Source organism: Oryx dammah, unplaced genomic scaffold (assembly GCF_014754425.2).
Source record: "Oryx dammah isolate SB20612 unplaced genomic scaffold, SCBI_Odam_1.1 HiC_scaffold_9, whole genome shotgun sequence".
In the NCBI taxonomy this organism is placed as follows: Eukaryota; Metazoa; Chordata; class Mammalia; order Artiodactyla; family Bovidae; genus Oryx; species Oryx dammah.
Window position 1 is genome coordinate 52,381,176 of NW_024070193.1, and position 22,577 is coordinate 52,403,752.

General features: G+C 36.4%; 1 protein-coding gene across 18 annotated transcripts in view; it reads left to right on the forward strand.

Annotated features, from left to right (window-relative positions):
- The window catches only part of CLASP2 (cytoplasmic linker associated protein 2), a 176,243-nt gene that overhangs the window by 39,535 nt on the left and 114,131 nt on the right, over positions 1 to 22,577 (forward strand). For 13 of the 18 annotated variants that reach the window (XM_040246288.1, XM_040246293.1, XM_040246289.1 and 10 more), the window contains exon 8: positions 14,589 to 14,735. In XM_040246288.1, the coding sequence (XP_040102222.1) occupies positions 14,589 to 14,735 (147 nt within the window). Of the gene's footprint in view, positions 1 to 13,886; positions 14,201 to 14,588; positions 14,736 to 22,577 lie in introns of those variants that run through there. The other 5 variants (XM_040246303.1, XM_040246305.1, XM_040246302.1 and 2 more) reach the window with 4 other exon arrangements.

Below are 22,577 nucleotides of genomic sequence, written 5' to 3' on the forward strand. Positions count from 1 at the left end.
TTTATGGCTGAGTAATAGTCCGTTGTATATGTAACACAGCTTCTTTATCCATTCATCTGTCAGTGGACATCTAGGTTGCTTCCATGTCCTAGCTATTGCAAATAGAACTGCAACGAACATTGGGTTACATGTGTCTTTTTCAGTTTTGGTTTCCTCAGAATTAGTGGAACTGCTGGGTCATATTCCTGGCTTTATTCCTGGTTTTTTAAGGACTCTCCACACTGTTCTCCACAGTGACTGTATCAACTTGCATTCCCACCAACAGTGCAAGAGGGTTTCCTTTTCTCTACAACCTCTCCAGCATTTATTGTTTGTAAATTTTTTGATGATTAGCCATTCTGACCCATGTGGGGTGATATCTCATTGTAGTTTTGATTTGCATTTCTCTAATAATGAGTGATGTTAAGCATCTTTTCCTGTGTTAGCCATCTGTATGTCTTTGGAGAAATGTCAGTGTAGGTCTTTTGCCTATTTTTTGATTGGGTTGTTTTTCTGCTGTTGCCTTGTATGAGCTGCTCATATATTTTTGAAATTAATTCTTTGTGAGTTGTTTTATTCGCTGTTATTTTTTCCCATTCTGACGGTTGGTTGTCTTTTCACCTTTATATGTGAATAGTTTATAGTTTCATTTGCTGTGCAAAAGCTTTTAAGTTTAGTTAGGTCTTACTTGTTTGTTTTTGTTTTTATTTATTTTTAATTGAAGGATAAGTGTTTTATAGTATTGCATTGGTTTCTACCAATTATCAACATGAATCAGCCATAGGTTTACCCGTGTTCCCTCCCATTTACTCTAGGGGGTCAGTCATAGGCGATTTTGCTGTGATTTGTGTCATAGAGTGTTCTGCCTATGTTTTCCTCTAGGAGTTTTATAGTTTCTGGTCTTATATTTAGGTCTTTAATCCATTTTGAGTGTATCTTTGTTTTTGTTTTTGTGTTTTTACACATCGAGGCTTGCTTGAGTTTGTCTTTGTATACAGCGTTAGGAAGTGTTCTAATTTCATGCTTTTACATATAGCTGTCCAGTTTTTCCAACACCACTTATTGAAGAGACTGTCCTTGACCCATTGTATATTCTTGCCTCCTTTGTCAAAAATAAGGTGTCTGTAGGTGTGTGGGTTTATCTCTGGGCTTTCTGTCTTGTTCCTTTGGTCTGTATTTCTGTTTTTGTGCCAGTAGAAGGTCTTGAATTTTTAAAGATCCCTTTGACGAAGAGGGTAAGAGTCTTAAAATATCTTTTAACTAGTTATTTAATAGAGCTTCCCTGGTGGTTTAGATGATAAAGAATCTGCCTGCAATGCAGGAGACCTGGGTTCAATTCCTGGTTGGGAAGATCCCCTAGAGAAAGGAATGGCAACCAAATCCAAACTAAGAAGTAACTATTTAAGATTAACTGTGCTGTTGAACATGGTATTTTCCTGTGAATATTGAAATCTGGTGTTTATTTTATTTTGACGCACTTTGATTTTCAATTTCTAATCATTTTACTAAAATTTTATTTCAGTTTTATTTATTTCAGTTTCAGTTTTTATTTTTTATTTCAATTTTTTATTTCAGTTTAAATTGAAGGCATTCTTTATTGTTACTGTTGGATTATTTTACTTATTTTAAAAAAAATTTTACTGGAGTATGATTGCTTGATTATTTTACTTCTGTAAGCTCATGGTTTTTTTTAGCCCTAGGAAGTCATCTTATTTTGTTTGGTTATTTTTTTAATAATAATAAGTTTCTCCTCTTCATTAGTTTTAGTCTCACTTTATGGAATTGCTTATAGTCAGATATTGAACCTCCTAGATTGATTCACTGTGTCTTTTATGTTTTGTCTTAAGTTTTATGTTTTTTCCTTTTATTCTCTGTTCTGGGAGATTTCCTTGATTTTCTGATCTAATTCTTCTATTAAACTTTAATTTTGGCAAACAGAAGTTTAAATGGTTCAAAAAACTGACTTTTCATTTTCTGGTGGTTCCATTTTTACAGATTGCACTTGCATACCTGTATGCAAAATGTTGAACTCCCTGAGTTGAGGGTGGAACAAGCTTAATGATGAAATCATTCCATGGGTTTCCAGTTGTTCCTTGCTAAACAGCCCTGTACTTACTAGCTTAGAAATTGTTGCTTCTCTGTCACTCTGCAAGGTAGATGAGGTCTCTCTGCTGTTTCAGAGAATTCTGAGTTGCAGCTTTAAAAGCCTTCCATCCTTTTTATTTGCATCTTATAGGAAATTGATACTATCTATAGGTGCTGATTTCACATACTCTCCGCTCTGCTTCATTTTCTTTGCGCTTATGATGTTGCTTATCATTTTATTGGGGTTTCATTGTAGGGTCTTGAGCAAGACAGTAAAGTGATTCAAATTACCACAATTATTTTAAGGAAAAATTTCAAACATACCCAGAAATAGAGAATATATTGTAACAAACCTCCCTTACCACCCATTATCCAGCTTCAAGAAATTATCAGTACATAGCCAATCTTTATTCATCTGTATCCCTACCTATCTGCTCCAGCCTTATTCTCTGGCTGGACTAGGATGTGTTTGTTTGCACATATGCACACGTACTCCTTCATATATGTAAAATAAAGTAAAACATCTTTTTATAAAACAATTATAAGACCATTTCACATATAAAAAATTATCCCACAGTACCAAATACTCAGTTTTCACATTTCTGTAATTATTCCATACATGCCTTTTAATGGTTTGAGTTCAGTTCAGTTCAGCCACTAAATCGTGTCTGATTATTTGCGACCCCATGGACTGCAGCACGCCAGGCTTCCCTGTCAATCACCAACTCCTGGAGTTTACTCAGACTCATGTCCATCCAGTTGGTGATGACATCCAACCATCTCAACTGTTATCCCCTTCTTCCACCTTCAATCTTTCCCAGCATCAGGGTCTTTTCAAATGAGTCAGTTCTTCACATCAGGTGGCCAAAGTATTGGAGCTTCAGCTTTAGCATCAGTCCTTCCAGTGAATATTCAGGACTTATTTCCTTTAGGGTTGACTGGTTTGATCTCCTTGCAGTCCAAGGGACTCTGAAGAGTCTTCTCCAACACCACAGTTCAAAAGCATCAATTCTTCAGCACTCAGCTTTCCTTATGGTCTAACTCTCACATCCATACATGACTACTGGAGAAATTATAGCTTTGACTAGACAGATGTTTGTTGGCAAAGTAATGTCTCTGCTTTTTAACATGCTGTCTGGGTTGATCATAGCTTTTCTTCTAAGGAGCAGGCGTCTTTTAATTTCATGGCTGCAGTCGCCATCTGCAGTGATTTTGGAGCCCCCCGAAATCAAGTCTCTCTCTGTTTCCATTGTTTCCCTGTCTGTTTGCCATGAAGTGATGGGACTGGATGCCATGATCTTAGTTTTCTGAATGTTGAGTTTTAAGCTAGCTTTTTCACTCTCCTCTTTTACTTTCATGAAGAGGCTCTCTAGTTCTTCTTCGCTTTCTGCCATTAAGGGTGGTCTGCATATCTGAGGTTATTGATATTTCTCCTGGCAGTTTTGACTCCAGCTTGTGCTTCATCCAGCCTGGCATTTCGCACGATGTACTGTGCGTATAAGTTAAATAAGCTGGGTGACAGTATATAGCCTTGATGTACTTCTTTCCCAATTTGGAACCAGTCTGTTGTTCCATGTCCAGTTCTATCTAGTGCTTCTTGATCTGCATACAGATTTCTCAGGAGGCAGGTAAGGTGGTCTGGTATTCCCATCTCTTGAAAAATTTTCCATAGTTGGTTGTGATCCACACAGTTGAAGGCTTTGGCGTAGTCAATGAAGCAAAAGTAGATGTTTTTCTGGAACTCTCTTGCTTTTTCGATGATCCAGCTGATGTTGGCAATTTGATCTCTGGTTCCTCTGCCTTTTCCATATCCAGCTTGAATATCTGGAAGTTCATGATTCACGTACTGTTGAAGCCTGGCTTGGAGAATTTTGAGCATTACTTTACTAGTGTGTGAGATGAGTGCAATTGTGTAGTAGTTTGAGCATTCTTTGGCATTACCTTTCTTTGGGGTTGGAATGAAAACTGACCTTTTCCAGTCCTGTGGCCACTGCTGAGTTTTCCACATTTGCTGGCATATTGAGTGCAGCACTTTCACAGCATCATCTTTTAGGATTCTAAATAGCTCAATTGGAATTCCATCACCTCCACTAGCTTTGTTCATAGTGATGCTTCCTAAGGCCCACTTGACTTCGCATTCCAGGCTGTCTGGTTCTTGGTTAGTGATCACACCATTGTGGTTATCTAGGTCATGAAGATCTTTTTGTATAATTCTTCTTTGTATTTTTGCCGTGTCTTCTTGATATTCTCTGCTTCTGCTAGGTCCATAGCATTTCTGTCCTTTATTGTGCCCATCTTTGCATGAAATGTTCTCTTGGTATCTCTGATTTACTTTTTCTTCCTTTTTTTTTTTTTTAACTTTATTTTACTTTACAGTACTGTATTGGTTTTGCCATACATCAACATGAATCTGCCTCGGGTGTACATGAGCTCCCAATCCTAAACCCCCCTCCCACCTCCCTCCCAATACCATCTCTCTGGGTCATAGATCTCTAGTCTTTCCCATTCTATTGTTTTCCTCTATATCTTTGCATTGATCACTGAGGAAGGCTTTCATATCTCTCTTTGCTATTCTTTGGAACTCTGCATTCAAATGGGTTTATCTTTCCTTTTCTCCTTTACCTTTCGCTTCTCTTCTTTTCTTAGGTATTTGTAAGGCCTCCTTAGACAACCATTTTGCCCTTTTATATTTCTTTTTCTTGGGGAGGGTCTTGATTGCTGCCTCCTGTACAATGTCACAAACTTCCACCCATAATTCTTCAGATAATATGAAGGTTTGAATTAGGATTCAAACAAGGTTCACCATTGCAGTTATTAATAGATCTTTTAATCCTCCGTTCATCTTTTTTTTCTCCACTTGCCATTTATTTGTTGAAGAAAAAGCATTTGAGAGTTGCCAGCATATACAGAAGATGTTTAAAACTATTGAGAATGGATGAAACTACTCATAAAGTGTATTGTCTAGAGAAGAGGATATTCACCATTTAGTGGCTGAGTGGAGGAGAAAGATACTGAGCTACAGGGACTTGTGAGGTCAGAGGGAAGCCAAGGAGAGTATCTTGTTGTAACAGCTGAGTGGAGAGTGGACAACCAAAATATTTTGGATTATTGTTTCCTAATCTCAGTTGCTAATTTAGCTACGACCATGGTCATGACTGGTATGTAAGAGTGTAAAACAGTTTAGCAATCCAAAGTCCTTTTACTCATTGTTTTAATTAGAATAAGGAAGGATATAGCTTCAAGTGAAAAGAGGAACTTTGGTGTAAGAAACTACTTAATTTGAAACAGTGTATTTTGTGCATGAAAATCCGTGATGTGGGTTCTTAACTGAACTAGTTGGTTTACTGAAGAAAATCCACACCCAATTAATTCCTTTTTTTGAGAAATGGTATAAAGTTTTGGCTTGCTCTTTTGTTTGCCATGGTAAATGGAGTTTTTAGTCTTTCATATGGATTCAGAAGCAGAAATTGCAGATTTTGGAATATATGTACCCATAAAAGTGAAGTAGAATGTTTAAATAGCCATATAAACTATATGACTTTCATTCGAAGGAAAAAGGGAAGGAACTTATGGTAATATAAATTTACTCTTTCTTATTGGAAACCCTTGTAGACCAGTTGTATTTTGGAATTCAGAATATGTCAGAGTATAGAAAAATAATATGGTCATACACAGGCATCATTATATAACAACTCTACCTGGGTCTGAGACTGTCCCTTGTAATCAAGTACATTAATATTTTTTGCAGTCAAATGTATGCAAATTCACAGTGAGTAAAATAAGACAATAACTAGTCTCTTGTCAAATCTCGTATTTTGCTATAAGCTGAGTTCAAATCAGTTCACATTTTGCCACCAAATGAATTTAAAAAGACAAAGCAAGCTGAAACTGGACTTCCAAAGCTTTTTGGTTTTCAGGAATGCAGATACAGGATTGTGGGCCTGTAATACCTCAGTGCTTGCTGAGGACTTTGCAAGTGTTGAATGTAGGAAACAAAAGGTAAAGCCTTATTGAACTTGGGCTTCTTTTTTCTGTCCCCCTCAGTTTCTGCCTGTCCCTCCCCCTGTCCCTTTTCTTATCCCCTTCCTCCTCTTTTCTCCGCCTCCATTTCCTTATCCTCTATTTCCATCTCTTCCTTCTCCTCGCCTTTTATTTCTCCCCTCTTCCCTTCTGTTACCATCTCTTCTTCCCAGTCGCCTCCTCCTCTGTCATCTCCTTTCCATCTTCATCTCATCTTCCTGCTCTTATCACCTTCTCTCCTTTTCCATCCTGTGTATTACCACTGCAGCCTACTCACTTTATTAGTTTCTGTCTCCTAGTTCTTTTTAATATATTCATCCTTTTCAGTTTCTGCACCAAACCATAGTATTGTCATTTTGAAACATTGAAGTGAGAACAGACGTGTCAACATAATCATGATTTATAGGTTGCTTTTGGTATTTGATCCTTTTTTTTTGTTTGTTTATTCAGTAAATATTAAACTACCTACTGTATATATCCTAGGTGATTTTTTTTTCCTGATTTTTCTTTTAGTTCATTAATGATCCCTTGAGCTGTGTCTAGTCTACTATTATGCCTGCCTACTGAATTTAAATTTCAGTTATTGTATTTTTATTTTTAGAAGTCCTGTTTTTTTTTTAATCTGTGTCCACTTTTTAAAATATTTTAAAGTTATTTTCAAGCTTGCCTAGTAGATAGGCAACTATTTCAAACTTCCAAATGTAGATACTTCATAGTCTATGCTTAAGAATTCTCAGATTTGAATTTGGAATGCTAGGTAGGATGTTGATAATTCTGGGATCTATTCCTGCTGTCTGTTTCTTTCTGTTTATTCCTTCTCATGGTGTCTTATTTCCTGTCATGCCAAGTGACATTTGGAAATTTATTTGTGCAAATAATATGAGGCCAGAGCCTTTAAAAAATCTTTTTATTTATTTTTAATTGGAGAATAATTACTTAACACTGCTGTGTTGGTTTCTGCCATACGTCAGCATGAATTAGCCATTGGTATAAATTTGTGGGCCAGAGAGTTTCTTCCAGGAAAATGCTGCATTTGCTTTGGCTGTGGCTTGGGAGTACTACTAGTGTGAGCCTACTGAGTTTAAGGGCCTTGGGTGTCTCAGCTGTCCAAGCAGTTGACCTTAATGGAGTCCTCCTGGTTTTTTCTCTATTGCTCTCTTTTGAGAAAAGTTTGAAAAGAATAAAAGACTATGAGAGGGTAAGGGTTTATTTTTGGTTCACTTTAACCTTGCAAGTAGTCATTTGGTACACCAGTTTTTGGTGGAAAAAGTCTATTAATATTTTATATCTTACGTGAGTCTTAAATTCTGCTTCCTTTGCCCTAAAGACCTTCAAAAGTAAAAGTTTTGTCTTTGAATTTCTTACTGTTTGTCAGGTTATTAAGACTTTTTAATTTAATTTTTTAATAAGTGTTTCTTTTTATTTTGTTTTGGTTGTGTTGGTGCTTAGTTGTGGCACACGGATCTTTCCTAGCAGCTTGAGGACTCTCTAATTGTGGTGCCAGGGCTCAGTAGTTGTGACCCAAGGGCTTAGTTACCCCAAGGCATGTGGGATCTTAGTTCCCCGACCAGGGGTCGAACCCACGTCCCTTGCATTGGAAAACGGTTCTTAACCACGGGACCATCAGAGAAGTCCCAAGAAAACTTTTTTAAATGTACATTTTATCCAGTTTTTATACTTGTTTGCCTTTAGTGTTTCATTTTAGATAACCTAGTAACACTCAGATGACCATTATATCTACTACTATGGGCAAGAATCCCTTAGAAGAAATGGAGTAGCCCTCATAGTCAACAGAAGAGTCTGAAATGAAGTACTTGGGTGCAATCTCAAAAACGACAGAATGATCTCTATTAGTTTCCAAGGCAAACCATTCAGTATCACAGTAATCCAAGTCTACGCCCGAACCAGTAATGCTGAAGAAGCTTAAGTTGAATGGTTCTACGAAGACCTACAAGACCTTCTAGAACTAACGCCCCGTGTGCCACAACTAAGCACCAACACAATGTCCTTTTCATTATAGGGGACTGGAATGCAAAAGTAGGAAGTTAAGAGATACATAGAGTTATAGGCAAATTTGCCCTTGGAGTGCAAAATGAAGCAGGGCAAAGGCTAACAAGAGTTTTGTCAAGAGAAGGCACTGGTCCTAGCAAACACCCTCTTCCAACAACACAAGTTCAGTTCAGTTCAGTCGCTCAGTTGTGTCTGACTCTTTGTGACCCCATGAACCTCAGCACGCCAGGCCTCCCTATCCATCACCAACTCCCGGAGTCCCACCAAACCCATGTCCATTGAGTCAGTGATGCCACCCAACCATCCCATCCTCTGTCGTCCCCTTCTCCTCCTGCCCTCTATCTTTCCCAGCATCATGGTCTTTTCAAATGAGTCAGCTCTTTGCATCAGGTGGCCAAAGTATTGGAGTTTCAGCTTCAACATCAGGCCTTCCAATGAACACCCAGGACCAATCTCCTTTAGGATGGACTAGTTGGATCTCCTTGCAGTCCAAGGGACTCTCAAGAGTCTTCTCCAACACCACAGTTCAAAAGCATCAATTCTTCGGCACTCAGCTTTCCTTATAGTCCAACTCTCACATCCATACATGACCACTGGAAAAACCATAGCCTTGACTAGACGGATGTTTGTTGACACAAGAGACAACTCTATACATGAACATCATCAGATGGTCAACACCGAAATCAGTTTAATTATATTCTTTGCTGCTGAAGATGGAGAAGCTCTATACAGTCAGCAAAAACAAGACCTGAAGCTAACTGTGGCTCAGATCATGAACTCCTTATTGCCAAATTCAGACTTAAAGTGAAGAAAGTAGGGAAAACCACTAGACCATTCAGGTATGACCTAAATCAAATCCCTTATGATCATACAGTGGAAGTGAGAAATAGATTCAAGGGATTAGATCTGATAGACAGAGTGCCTGAAAACCTATGGGCAGAGGTTCCTGACATCCTACAGGAAGCAGTGATTGAAACCATCCCCAAGAAGAAGGAGTACAAAAAGGCAAAAGGGTTTTCTGAGGAAGCCTTAAAAATAACTGTGAAAAGAAGAAAATCGAAAGGCAAAGGAGAAAAGGAAAGATATACCCATTTGAATGCAGAGTTCCAGAGAATAGCAAGGAGAGATAAGAAAGTCTTCGTCAGCAATCAGTGCAAAGATATAGAGGAAAACAATAGAATGGGAAAGACTAGAGATCTCTTCAAGATAATTAGAGATACCAAGAGAACATTTCATGCAAAGATGGGCACAGTAATCCAAGTCTGGGCACAATAATCCAAGTCTAGACCCCATCCAGTAATGCTGAAGAAGCTGAAGTTGAACACATAGAAATAGTATGGACCTAACAGAAGCAGAAGATGTTAAGATGAGGTGGCAAGAAGACACAGAAGAACTGTATAAAAAAGATCTTCATGACCCAGATAATCACAATGGCGTGATCACTCACCTAGAGCCAGACATCCTGGAATGTGAAGTCAAGTGGGCCTTAGGAAGCATCACTACGAACAAAGCTAGTGCAAGTGATGGAATTCCAATTGAGCTATTTAGAATCCTAAAAGATGATGTTGTTAAAGTGCTGCACTTAGTATGCCAGCAAATGTGGAAAACTCAGCAGTGGCCACAGGACTGGAAAAGGTCAGTTTTCATTCCAATCCCAAAGAAAGGCAATGCCAAAGAATGCTCAAACTACCGCACAATTGCACTCATCTCACACGCTAGTAAAGTAATGCTCAAAATCCTCCAAGCCAGGCTTCAACAGAGTGTGAACCGTGAACTTCCAGATGTTCAAGCTGGATTTAGAAAAGGCAGAGGAACCAGAGATCAAATTGCCAACATCCGTTGGATCATCGAAAAAGCAAGAGTTCCAGAAAAACATCTGCTTTATTGACTGTGCCAAAGTCTTTGACTGTGTGGATCACAACAAGCTGTGGAAAATTCTTCAAGAGATGGGATTACCAGACAACGTTACCTGCCTCCTGAGAAATCGGTATGCAGGTCAGGATGCAACAGTTAGAACTGGGCGTGGAACAACAGATTGGTTCCAAATTGGGAAAGGAGTATGTCAAGGCTGTATATTGTCACCCTGCTTATTTAACTTATATTCAGAGTACATCATGAGAAACGCTGGGCTGGAGGAAGCACAAGCTGGCATCAAGATTGCTGGGGGAAATATCAATCACCTCAGATATGCAGATGACACCATCCTTATGGCAGAAAAGAAAGAATAACTAAAGAGCCTCTTGATGAAAGTGAAAAAAGAGAGTGAAAAAGTTGGCTTAAAGCTCAACATTCAGAAAACTAAGATCATGGCACCCAGTCCCATCACTTCATGGCAAATAGATGGGGAAACAGTGGAAACAGTGAGAGACTTGATCTTTTGGGCTCCAAAATCACTGCAGATGGTGATTACAGACATGAAATTAAAAGACGCCTACTCCTTGGAAGGAAAGTTATGACCAACCTAGACAGCATGTTAGAAAGCAAGAGACATTACTTTGCCAAAAAAGGTACGTCTAGTCAAGGCTATGGTTTTTCCAGTAGTCATATATGGATGTGAGAGTTGGACTCTAAAGAAAGCTGAGCGCCAAAGAATTGATGCTTTTGAACTGTGGTGTTGGAGAAGACTCTTGAGAGTCCCTTGGACTGCAAGGAGATCCAACCAGTCCATCCTAAAGAAAATCAGTCCTGAATATTCATTGGAAGGACTGATGTTGAAGCTGAAACTCCAATACTTTGGCTACTTGATGTGAAGAGCTGACTCATTTGAAAAGACCCTGATGCTGGGAAAGATTGGCGGAGGGAGAAGGAGACGACAGAGGAGGAGATGGTTGGATGGCATCACTGAGTCAATGGACATGAGCTTGGGTCTTTTTTGTACAGTTCCTCTGTGTATTCTTGCCACCTCTTCTTAATATCTTCTGCCTCTGTCAGGTCCATACCGTTTCTTACTTTATTGAGCCCATCTTTGCATGAAATGTTCCTGTTATCTCTGATTTTCTTGAAGAGAAATGTATATGAGTGCATAAAAATATAGGGTTCTGATATTTTACCCCTATTGGATTGGGTTCCTTCATCATTATTAAAAAGTCTCTAGTAATGCTTGTTCAAATTGCTTTGTTTGAGATTAGTATAGCTACATGAACCTTTTGGTTAATGTTTATCATGGTCTGTTTCTTCATTTTACTTTTAACTTTTTTGTGATCCTTATATGTAAAATACATCTCTCATTTAAGCAACCTGTTTTTAAAAACAAGTTCAGTCTAGTTGTTTACTTGGACTATTTAGTTCATTTACTTTTAAAGTCGATACTGATATATTTGATTTTATTTTTCCCACTTTTTCTTTTACTTCTATTTTTATCCTCTTGTTTTGTCTTTTGTCGTTTGCTAGTTTTTTTCAGTTAATCAGTTCTTTCTTGTTATTTTTTCTTCGATTTCTTTTTTTATGTATGTGTTTACTCTTATTTCAGTGGTTACCCTCAAGCAGGGGTAGGGAAACTGTTGCTTGCAGGCTAAATCCAGTCATCCTCCATTTTTTATACATAAAATTTTATTGAAACACAGCCACACTCATTTGCTTACTTATTGTTATCATTGCTTTAACACTACAGTGGCATAATTGAATAGTTGCACAGAGAGACTACATATATGTAAGGTTTGCAAAGCTTATAATATTTCCTATATAGCCGTTTAGAAAAAGTTTGCCTGTTTCTACCATAGTGCTGTGGTTCTTAAACTTGGTCTTTTATCAGAATCACCAGGAGAGTTTGTTAATCCAGAGTTTCTGATTCATTAGATTTGAGTTGGGGCCTCATAATTTGCATTTCTAACAAATTTCCAAATGATGGTCAGCTGCTCGCCTGGGACAACATTTTGAGTACCACTGCCTTAGAGGTTACAATCTTTGTAACCTCTTGCATAGTTGCATCTTTGGCTTGCTGCTGCTGCTGCTAAGTCACTTCAGTCATGTCCGACTCTGTGTGACCCCATAGACGGCAGCCCACCAGGCTCCCCCGTCCCTGGGATTCTCCAGGCAAGAACACTGGAGTGGGGGCCATTTCCTTCTCCAATGCGTGAAAGTGAAAAGTGAAAGGAAAGTCGCTCAGTTGTGTCTGACTCTTTGCGACCCCATGGACTGCAGCCCACCAGGCTCCTCCAGGCAAGAGTACTGGAGTGGGGTGCCATCGCCTTCTCTGATCTCTGGCTTACTGCAACCTAAAATAAATCACTGTGTTTACTACTTCCGTGTTAATACTGAAAGCTTTAGAACCCTTTAATTTTGCTTACCTCTTAGCACTATTTTATACCAATCTTAGGCAACAACTCAAATGTCTATCAACAGTAGAATGGATATTAATAACTTGTGGCACATTTCATGCACTGAAAAACTTGAAGCAATGAGAAAATTTGTCTTCCAAACATTTTATTGAGTGAAAAGAAAGTAGGTTACTAGAGTACCTATTATTTGATTCCTTTTGTATAAAAGTTCAAAAATGGGCAAAACTGACTAGACTAGTTAGCTCTGGTAGAAAATAACGACTTTAGGGCAATTCAGTGAGGGAGCTTAGAGAGTGTTGATAGTGATCTGCTAGTCTGGAGACTGGTTATACTAGCATATTCATTTTGTGAAAATTAGTTGAGCTGCAGGCTTTAATTTATATACTGTTCTCTGCCTTGTTTTGATAAAAAGGGAAAAATTAATTTCCTAAGAGTTTCAGAATGTTAAGAGTTAATTATTTTTAAGTGGTAGAAGTATTTACTCATTTCGATTCTTGTGTGTGTGCAGGAACAGAGAGAGCACTGTTTCCATGGGAACTTCTGGCTGCTCGGTGTTTTAATGCCTCTCGCTCTGTAGATTTGTGTATATACTCTGTCCTTCTTAGCTGCATTTTTTCAAAATAGGGTGGTGGCCCAAAAAAAAAAAAGAAGGTTTATTTGAGATTATATTAATGTTTTTTAACAGAGCAGTCTCCATAGATTTAATGGATCCAAACTGGCTGCCAGTGGCATATTGCTAAAATATGTATATATTTTTTAACTAAAAGATATCGTTTTTCCTACAAGTTGTACTGTTTAAGAAAAACACTTGAAGTGTAATGTGGTTTGTATTAGGGTATCTCTTTGATTCTTTTTTTTCTAGTAAATAACACAGGCTTAACACTGGTCTGGTATTTTTTAAAATACATTGAGTAGTTGGACTTGCAGTGGTTTGTAGGGATGATTCTGTTTTACCTGATTTGGGTGTTTGCGTAGGTAGGGGATGCAGACTGAAAGGAAGAGATTCTGGCATATTGATCTGAAGCCTGTGGTAAAGCTGCTTCTCTGCCTCGCCCATCTTGTTTGTCGTGGTTGGTTTGTGCAGGGTCCTAGAGAAAACCATCTTCTCATACGAGTAAAAGGCACGCGTCTTGTGATTTGGAGGGTGGATTGGGGATGGGAGGGTTCATTTTGTACGAGGAGGTTATACTAGTGTAGTTATTCATAAATAGTCCAAAAGGAGCTTTGTAGAATATTTTTGAATCGTTGATGAGAACAAATTGTTCAGTTTGGTTTCTGTGGCCTAAAGAAACAGCAAATTGTAAGATTACAGAGTTAATTATGCACAGTAACGAGCACTGTGATACTCCGTGCTTTACTGATGCAATAAGAAGCACTCCAGCAGAACAAACATTGCAGAAAAGGTTATTTTTTCTTTGTATAAATTTTCATGTGGCTTAAAGAAAAGGAAACATATTTAGGTTTATAAACCTTTAGTATTGAACACCCTTGAAATTTTTGTTATAGACTTAAGGATTGCAGCTCCATGGAGAATTTTTTTAAATACATGGAGAATTTTTACCTTTCATCTGGCAGTAGCTGCCATAAGATGATGTCACCTTGTAGCTGATTGGCTGTTACAGCACCTAGGGCAGGGAAGAGAAAGAAAAATGCCGGCACAAACCTCAGTGGTGGTTCTGTGGTTGTTGCTGTCTATTTTTGATAGAATCTTTGATTAGTATCAAATCTATTGGATTTGGCCATGTGAACTATCCAGAGCATCCTAGGGTGAGGGAAATTAAGAGCTTCCAGAGGAATGAGGCGACTGATTTGCAAACGGATCTGTGATTGTAAGTTGCAGAATCTGGGTATAAGAAATAAGGCAGGGTGTGCTGGAAGATGCACTATGGGAGGAGCTGGCAGAAAATGCTTGTATGAGTAGCAGAGAAATGAAAAATGCTTCTTACTACTCTTAGCATTAATGTGTTTGGTTTTATGTTTTGACTTAATATATCTAGGTAAGAACTAAGATAATATTGTAAACTGATTTTAAATTACACTGGGTTGTTTTATATAGTGTTAGTCAGTATATAAATGCTTATTCAAAGGAGCTTTATTTTGTATTATCTATCTTAGAAAGTAATGACTTTATACATACCTTTTTTGATTTTTGAGTTTTATGGAAAATTGAGCAAAGCTTGGTTCTCTTAAAATACATTTTTCTAACACTTTGTGCAGATAAGAGCTTTGATGATGAAGAATCAGTGGATGGAAATAGGCCATCATCAGCTGCTTCGGCCTTCAAGGTTCCTGCACCTAAAACATCCGGAAATCCTGTCAACAGTGCAAGGAAGCCTGGTTCAGCAGGCGGCCCTAAGGTTGGAGGTAATGTAAATCCATTTCAAATCTGATGTGCGTGCCTCATGCCCTTGATATGGCCACACATACTTAGAACTTCAGAGGAATATGTTTATTCATGACTGCAGCAGGATTGCAGAGCTAGAGAATCTGTTGCAGCACTCAGAAGAATGTGCTGCCTTTCCGAAAACATTTAAAATATCATATATTGATATTTCCTCTCAGAACATGAGTGAATTTGTGTTTTCCTGAGATTATTTATTTTTCAGGTGCCATAAAAAGATATTTAAGGGCATGTTAGGGGTTTGGGTCTTTCTGTTTTCAAGGAGAAAGTAGATTTTTCAGAATTTGGCTATTTTCAGGTTCTTTAGTTGTTAAGGAAGTACTGATTCATATAATGTTCATATACATTCATCTAGGGCAGAAGTCTTAAATACTCTAACACTGGAGAAATGGTTAAAGATACTGGGTATCGAATAATTTGTCACAATAGGAAATGGGTGGTGGTCAAGTAAAATTACCTCAAAAATGTATTCTGGATTAGATAATAAATAGGAAAAACCAGGTTTTATGGCAGTTATATAACACATAGTATATTCTTTGATCATATTAAACTTTTTAGCAAATTGTTTATCTTTGAATTTTTTATGAGTATTTTTTTCATCCACTAATTAGAAAGCTGTATTTTGTGCTAGTTTTGCCAAGTTTTTACAGTAAAATGAATTCTATAAGAAAAAAGATAAATATTTAATGCTAAAAAGACAGTAGTTTCTTTTTCTTTTTTTATTAATAAATTTATGTGTTATAATTTGGGAAAATCGATTTTTACTTGTTTATGATAGCTAGTGGGAAAGTCATAGCCTTCAGGATTTTGTTTTTTTTCTTTTCGTCTACAGTCCTTTTATTAAAAACAAAAAGGAAAGAAAAATAAACTGTATTTTGACCAGGTTCTATAAGTTGTGTTTTCTTGATCTTTCTATACAACCAAATGTTATTTTCTACATCATAGGATATTCTAAACATAGTAAAACTATTATAAATATTTCATCTTTTAAATATCTTTAATACTAGCAAGAAAGATGGTATGGTATGGTATATACATGTATATTTGCATGCATATAAATAATTTCTCGATATTTTGGATAATTTATACTTTAGTATTGTAATCATTTTCTTTTTGTTGTGCAATTTTAGGAGTATATTCTCATTCTGTAGTCATTATAGCCTATTACATGATGTCTAGTATGGATTCTTATCTCTGGTATAAAGTTAATGACATTCTGTGGTGGCTTACTTTTGTAACAAATGGCTACCTTCGCTAATTACAAGGGGAATATGTTTTCTTTATTTTGACTTATAAGTTTCCAATTTGTGATATTATGATAATTTTGTGAAATTGTCTTGACTTAAAATGGATTAATATTTAAAATGCATTGTGAAAATATTTAACATTTTTGTGACTCTGAGCCAGTGGTTTATAATTAGCTCTGATTTTCATGTTTTCTTTTCGTTGATGAAAATTGAGATTGTGGTTTACCTACTAAAAGTCACTTAATTCTGATGTTAATCAACTTGATAAAATCAGATTTCTTTTTAAAGAAGCAGAGACTTTCTTAATACCATATTCCCTTCTCTGATTTGTAATCCTACCAGATAGAAGAGTGTAGGTAGCTTTCAGGATTGCCATCATTAATCACTCACACAGAGGTTGCTGTCTATTTTGGTGGCAGCCCTTTTGATAAAAACAAGGGATATACCTTCGTTTTTTCTTCATTCCTCTCCTCCTCCTCATTGTTTTTGGCAATAGCATATTCATTCTGCAGTTTTTTGTTTTTTTGTTTCTTTTGTTTGCCATAGCTCATTTAGGTTCACTGCCCATTTTTCTGTCTAAGGAAAAAACTCTTAGCCAGAAGATACTGATATTGCTTCAGAAATTAATGCTGTTCTTGGCTGTCAGTCCTTCTTTGAAAATACAACTTTCAACTTTTTTGTTCTTGGCAGAGGCTTACTGATTTTTAAATCAGTCGCAGATAGTTTTCTTAGAGTTGCAGAATCTTTGAGTTAGAAGGGGCATTGGGAGTCAGATAGTGAAATTTACTATTTAGGTATAGCAGTCCCTTTCAGAGTATTCCTGATACGTGGTTGATTATTCAGCATCTAATTAAGTATATATTCATGGATTAAATTTGGAACAAAAACCATCTGCAGTACCACTACACAACACATAATCAACTATACTTTGTCCCAGTTATTTTTATAGTTACTTTTCCAATTATTTTTATACATATAGATATTTTCTTAGGAGGGCAGGATTGGCATCCTTCATTATATAGTTTTGTATACATTTTTTCTTTATATTAATACTTAACCCTGACCATTTTCTCATTGTCTTAAATTACTAATTTAAACCTACTCATGGCTAAATAATATCTAGGCTTGCTTTCATGTTTTCTGCTGTCGTATGCCATCGGTCTCTCATGCATATATTTCAGCACATCTGCCGTTTCTTGGAATGAATTTTTAAACTACTGAATCAAAAGGTACATTGATTGCTTATGCTCTTTCAGTTTGGCGTACTATCCTTCATAAAAGTTATAAGCCATTTCAAATCTGGATAATTAAATTCTTGTTTTATATTACTCAAAAATCTGCTCCTTGTAACTTTAGGCAGAGAAGGTGGATTATTTGTTATCATGATACTTTCAAATACTTGAGGGTTGTCCTGCCTCTATTATAACTATTGTGTTTTCTAGACTGTACATTTTATTTCTCATAACTTTATATGGAATAATGATGAGTCAGTCCAAGCATTTTGTTTGCTACTCCGTGGTATGTAATAAATAGGCACAATTAGTTCCTGATTGAAAGGGTACAGTAGGGAGAGGTATGTAATAGTGGTAAAAGCCAATCACAGTTCACTGTGTTTAACAAATTTCTTTTCAGGTAAGATTTCCAAAATAAAAATAAAGTAAGCGTCTTTTAGAACCCTGATTGAATCTACTTTGAAGTTTTGGAGTTTAATTTACTTCTTCCAGAGATATAAGTTGAGATTAAAGAGGTGTATGCTTTTTTTAGCAAAATATCCTATCCAGTTAATTAAAGTCAGTAGGACCTGTGTTTAATCTTTAGTGTTAGTTTTGTTTTGTTCTTTGACGTGCCAACCTGTTCTCATACTGGGTGGCCTCTAAACCAAGGAGAATTTTTTTTAAAAGATTATGGGTTGCTCCATATTGATATACCATTGCTATGAAAATCCATATTATGTGGCTATCAAAAGTGTCTTTATGCTTTGCAAATTAGAATAAGGATAAATTGAATTCCCTGAAATAGTCCATTTTCTGAATAACATTTGTGATTTCATAGTAGGAATTTAGATAAACACATTTTCCCTTCTTTTGGCTTAATGGCTTCAATACAATTGGTGAATATACTTGATTATTTCAGATATTTACATTTCTATAGTATTTTAGTCAATAATTTTTTTTTTTTTTCAAAAAAACTAGGGGCTGTTGTTATGTATGTTTTCATTTAAACCTTGAATTTAATAAAACTCAAGTTTTATTAGAACTGATTTAGGTACTTTATTAACTCAGTTTTACTGATAAGCAAACTATAGTTTGGATAATTTAAGCAACTTGAACTGGTCATGCTTTTAATAAGTGGGTGAAACACAAAAAGCATTTTGTTATATTGCCACCAGTACTAAACTCGATAAACTTTAGATCCTAAAGTTCTGAGGTTAAAATCTGTAGGAATCATCACTATTTTCAGCATCCACAAATCAGTCATTTTAAGCCTCAACTAGTGTGATTCCCAAAAAAGTAGAATATTTGGAAATAAGCCAACTAGTAATTTTTTATTATAAATGGAAATGCTTTTTTTAGTGTTTTCCTCTTTACAATTGCCTTTTTAAAGCTTATCTTCTGAGTTATAATGTCCCTATTCCTGTACCAATTATTTTGGCTGCTATTCTTTTATAAAAATAAAAATGGAGTTAGATGATGATATAATTGCTCTTACTTATAATTCTTACCAGATTTTGAGGTTAGTGATTTGTCACCTGTCTTACTTGTCTTACCTGTTTTATTATTTATGCCCAGATATCTATTTTCCACAGATTATGCTGATCATTCCCATTTATTCCTGTCATGCAAACAGCAAAGTTGTTTTCCCTTTTAACAAAATCAAGGTTATGAAAATTGGTATATAATTAATAAAACCTCATAGAATTTGTTTAATCTTGAAATCTGAATTTTTAATCTGTAAACCTTGGTTTCTTATTTTTGAAATTATATAAAACCAAGTAACTTTTCTGTTTGTGTATTTTGTTTTGTTGCTTTATTCCTCTTTTATTCCCCCTAATGACTGGGAATGATACTACCCAGAAGATTTTAGCCCTGAAGTTATCTTAAAAGATGATACAACCCCAGTTCAGATGAATAGACTCAGAAAGTAAATGATATATCCAAGACCAGTTAGTTATTAGGAGAGACGAAACAAGAGCCTAGTGTTTGGCCCACTGTCAAGGGCTTTTTGGATCATCTCTGGGTCATCTCCTCCCTCATAACACATGAGATACATATTTCTTATTTTTATCCTATGGAGCAAAACACTATTACATTTGGAATTTAGGGATTGATTCTGTCTTAAATTACTGTGAATCCCCTCTCATTTATTCATAAGAAGCCCTGGTGCTATCTCTCTTAACTTTGGTTTTAAGATAAATATGATTTGAATAATTAACTGATAAGTAGTTAAATATAAATCAGTAAGCTGCGTAATTGTCTGGTATGTCTAAAAATATATGTGTTTTGCTACAGTTATTTTCTTTTACCTCAGTTTCATTTTACCTATTGTGCAAAAATTGAAAAAATTTTCATTGTACAAAGTTTATTTTATGAAGCATTCAGAATGTTTAAGAGAAGGGAGGAAGTAGTGTAAACAACCAAACTATTTTGATTGAAATTAGTAGGCATATTGAAAACCCACTCTCTTCACAGATGAGTTATTGTCCTTGTCTGCGTCTTTGCCTAGAGCCTGCTATGTGTAGGGCTTCACACTAGCCACTGAGCAGACCATCAGAATGCTCAAGGGAAAAGAAGTGACAATATCTGTCCATGCTCATTATCCCACCAGCTAGTGTTAGTGCTTGTTAGTGTTTTGGCCTTTCCATGCTTCATTTGCCTATACTTTTTGACTTGAGATTTAAGTGTTAGAAAACTAGAGTGTCATATAGGCAGGCAAATTGACTTCAAAGTTTGTCTCAGAAAAGAGTGAAATATCATTAACATAGGTCACACATGGGAGGGACTTTTTCCATTAGTTAGACTTGTTATACTTGGTCCATATAAAGTAGAAGTTTTTAATATTGATAGCTTACAATTCCAAGCTTATATTTATCACATTATATTATTGAATTGATAAACATTATTTCTATGATGACCATGTTGTACATTTAATTTTTTAATTAAAATTTTAAATTTCTTTTTTTAGAATTTTTATTGGAGTATGGTTGCTTCACAATGTTGTATTGATTTCTGCTCACAGCAAAGTGACGCAGCCATATGGATATGTGTATCTCCTCTTTTTTGGGTTTTCTTCCCCTTTAGGTCACCACAGAATATTGAGTAAATTTCCCTGTGCTCTACAGTAGGTTCTTTGTAGTTATCTATTTTGTACACAGACATTTTTCCTTTTTAGAATCAGTTTTTGTGTTTCTTACTAATGCAATGCATAGTTTTTTTTTTTTTTTTAATGTAAAAGGCATGTTGTTACTGCTTGGTTGCCAAGTCATGGCTGACTCTTTGCCACCCCATGGAAGGTAGCCTGCCAGGCTCCTCTGTCCATGGAGTTTCCCAGGCAAGAGTACTGGAGTGGGTTGCATTTCCTTCTCTAGGGGATCTTCCCAACCCAGGGATTGAACCTGCATCTCCTGCATTAAAGGCAGATTCTTTATTGCTAAGCCACCTGGGATGCCCATGAAAGATATACTGACTGTTAACAAGTCTAACATTAGAGAAATGTTTAGAAAAAAAGGTTCTTAATATCTTATCTCTCTAATCTCTTTGCCCTAAGTAGCCAGTATTATCTATGATATTCCTTCCATATCTTATTCCATGTTTATTTGTATAGGTATTCAAATTAGATTTTATTTTTGCTCACATTAAACGTGCTGGTAAACACTTTGCAGCTTGCTTCTCCCCCCACCCCCACAAAACATATTTTTGTTTTCTTAACATCAAGAGTGAGAGCTGTCACATTTTTTAATAATGTAGAGTACCCCACATTATTGATGTGCCATGATTTAATAAACCATTTCAGTGTCCGTGTCATTCAGATTGTTCACAACTTAATGCCATTACTAAGAATGCAGGTTTCCATGTACTTACATATTTGGACCTTCTGGTGCTTCTAATCTGTAGAATTCTTCTGTTTGTTGTTGTTTAGTGGCTAAGTCATGTCCAACCCTTTTGCGACCCCGTGGACTGTAGCCTGCCAGTCTCTTCTGAAGAGAATACTCTAGGTTACCATTTCCTTCAATCTGTAGAATAGACGCCTTTAAATGAGGTTGCTTGTTTTTCATTTTAATAAAGACATTATTTTACCTTCTCCAGCACTGAATAGAACAGCTTCATTAATTGTCATTTTGGCGAATGACATTTGGTGAATGTCACTTGGTACCACTTTCTTTTAATTTGCATCCACCTGCCCAGCCAGGCAGCAATGAGCAGATGTTTACTGAAAGCTTTTTCAGTGTGCTGCTACTTTTTTAATCTCTAGGAAATATCAGGGAATGGAACCAAGACCTGTCCTCCTAGAGTTTATATTCCAGTTAAATTTCAAATATTTGAATTTATTAATGGGAATTAGCATATTCTCTTGTGTGAGTTATAATTTATTTTCCCATTTTTAAAAATTGGACTGTTTTATCTTCTCAACAATTTGTTACAATTTTTAAAATATTAGGCCTTTTATGCTCTTATTATAAATCACAAATGTTTCCTCAGTCTCTCTTTTGTCTGTGGCATTTTTATATCCAAATTTTAAAATTTTGTTTTGGTAGGTAAAATATCTGTCCTTTTTTTTACTTCCAAATTTCCTCTCTTGTATAAGGACTATTCTGACCCAAAAGTTTATACAAATAGTCTAATTTATTCTAAAACATAAAATTATTTTATATTTAGTTTGTCCCAAAATTCTTTTGTATAAGGTGACAGTATATTCATTTAAATGTTTTCCTCAAGCATGGACAAGTTACTGTCTTTGCAATTAGACGAAATGTTCTTTATTCCATTGACTTGAAATAACTACTAACTGTGTGGATTTTGATTCCTGTAGTTTCTTTCCTTTTTCCCTGATGTTAATCCATACTTACTGTAGCTTTTTAGTGAGCTAGAATTTATGTAGCTTCTATTATGAAAAATTTTTTGCATATAGCAAAGTTCAGTTCAGTTAGTTCAGTGTCCAACTCTTTGCGACCCCATAAATCGCAGTACGCCAGGCCTCCCTGTCCATCACCGACTCCTGGAGTTCACTCAGACTCACGTCCATTGAGTCGGTGATGCCATCCAGCCATCTCATCCTTGGTCGTCCCCTTCTCCTCCTGCCCCCAATCCCTCCCAGCATCAAAGTCTTTTCCAGTGAGTCAACTCTTCCCACGAGGTGGCCACAGTACTGGAGTTTCAGCTTCAGCATCATTCCTTCCAAAGAAATCCCAGGGCTGATCTCCTTCAGAATGGACTGGTTGGATCTCCTTGCAGTCCAAGGGACTCTCAAGTCTTCTCCAACACCACAGTTCAAAAGCATCGATTGGCATACAGCAAATAATCATCACCCAGATTTAACAGCTAGCATTTCGCCATATTTGTT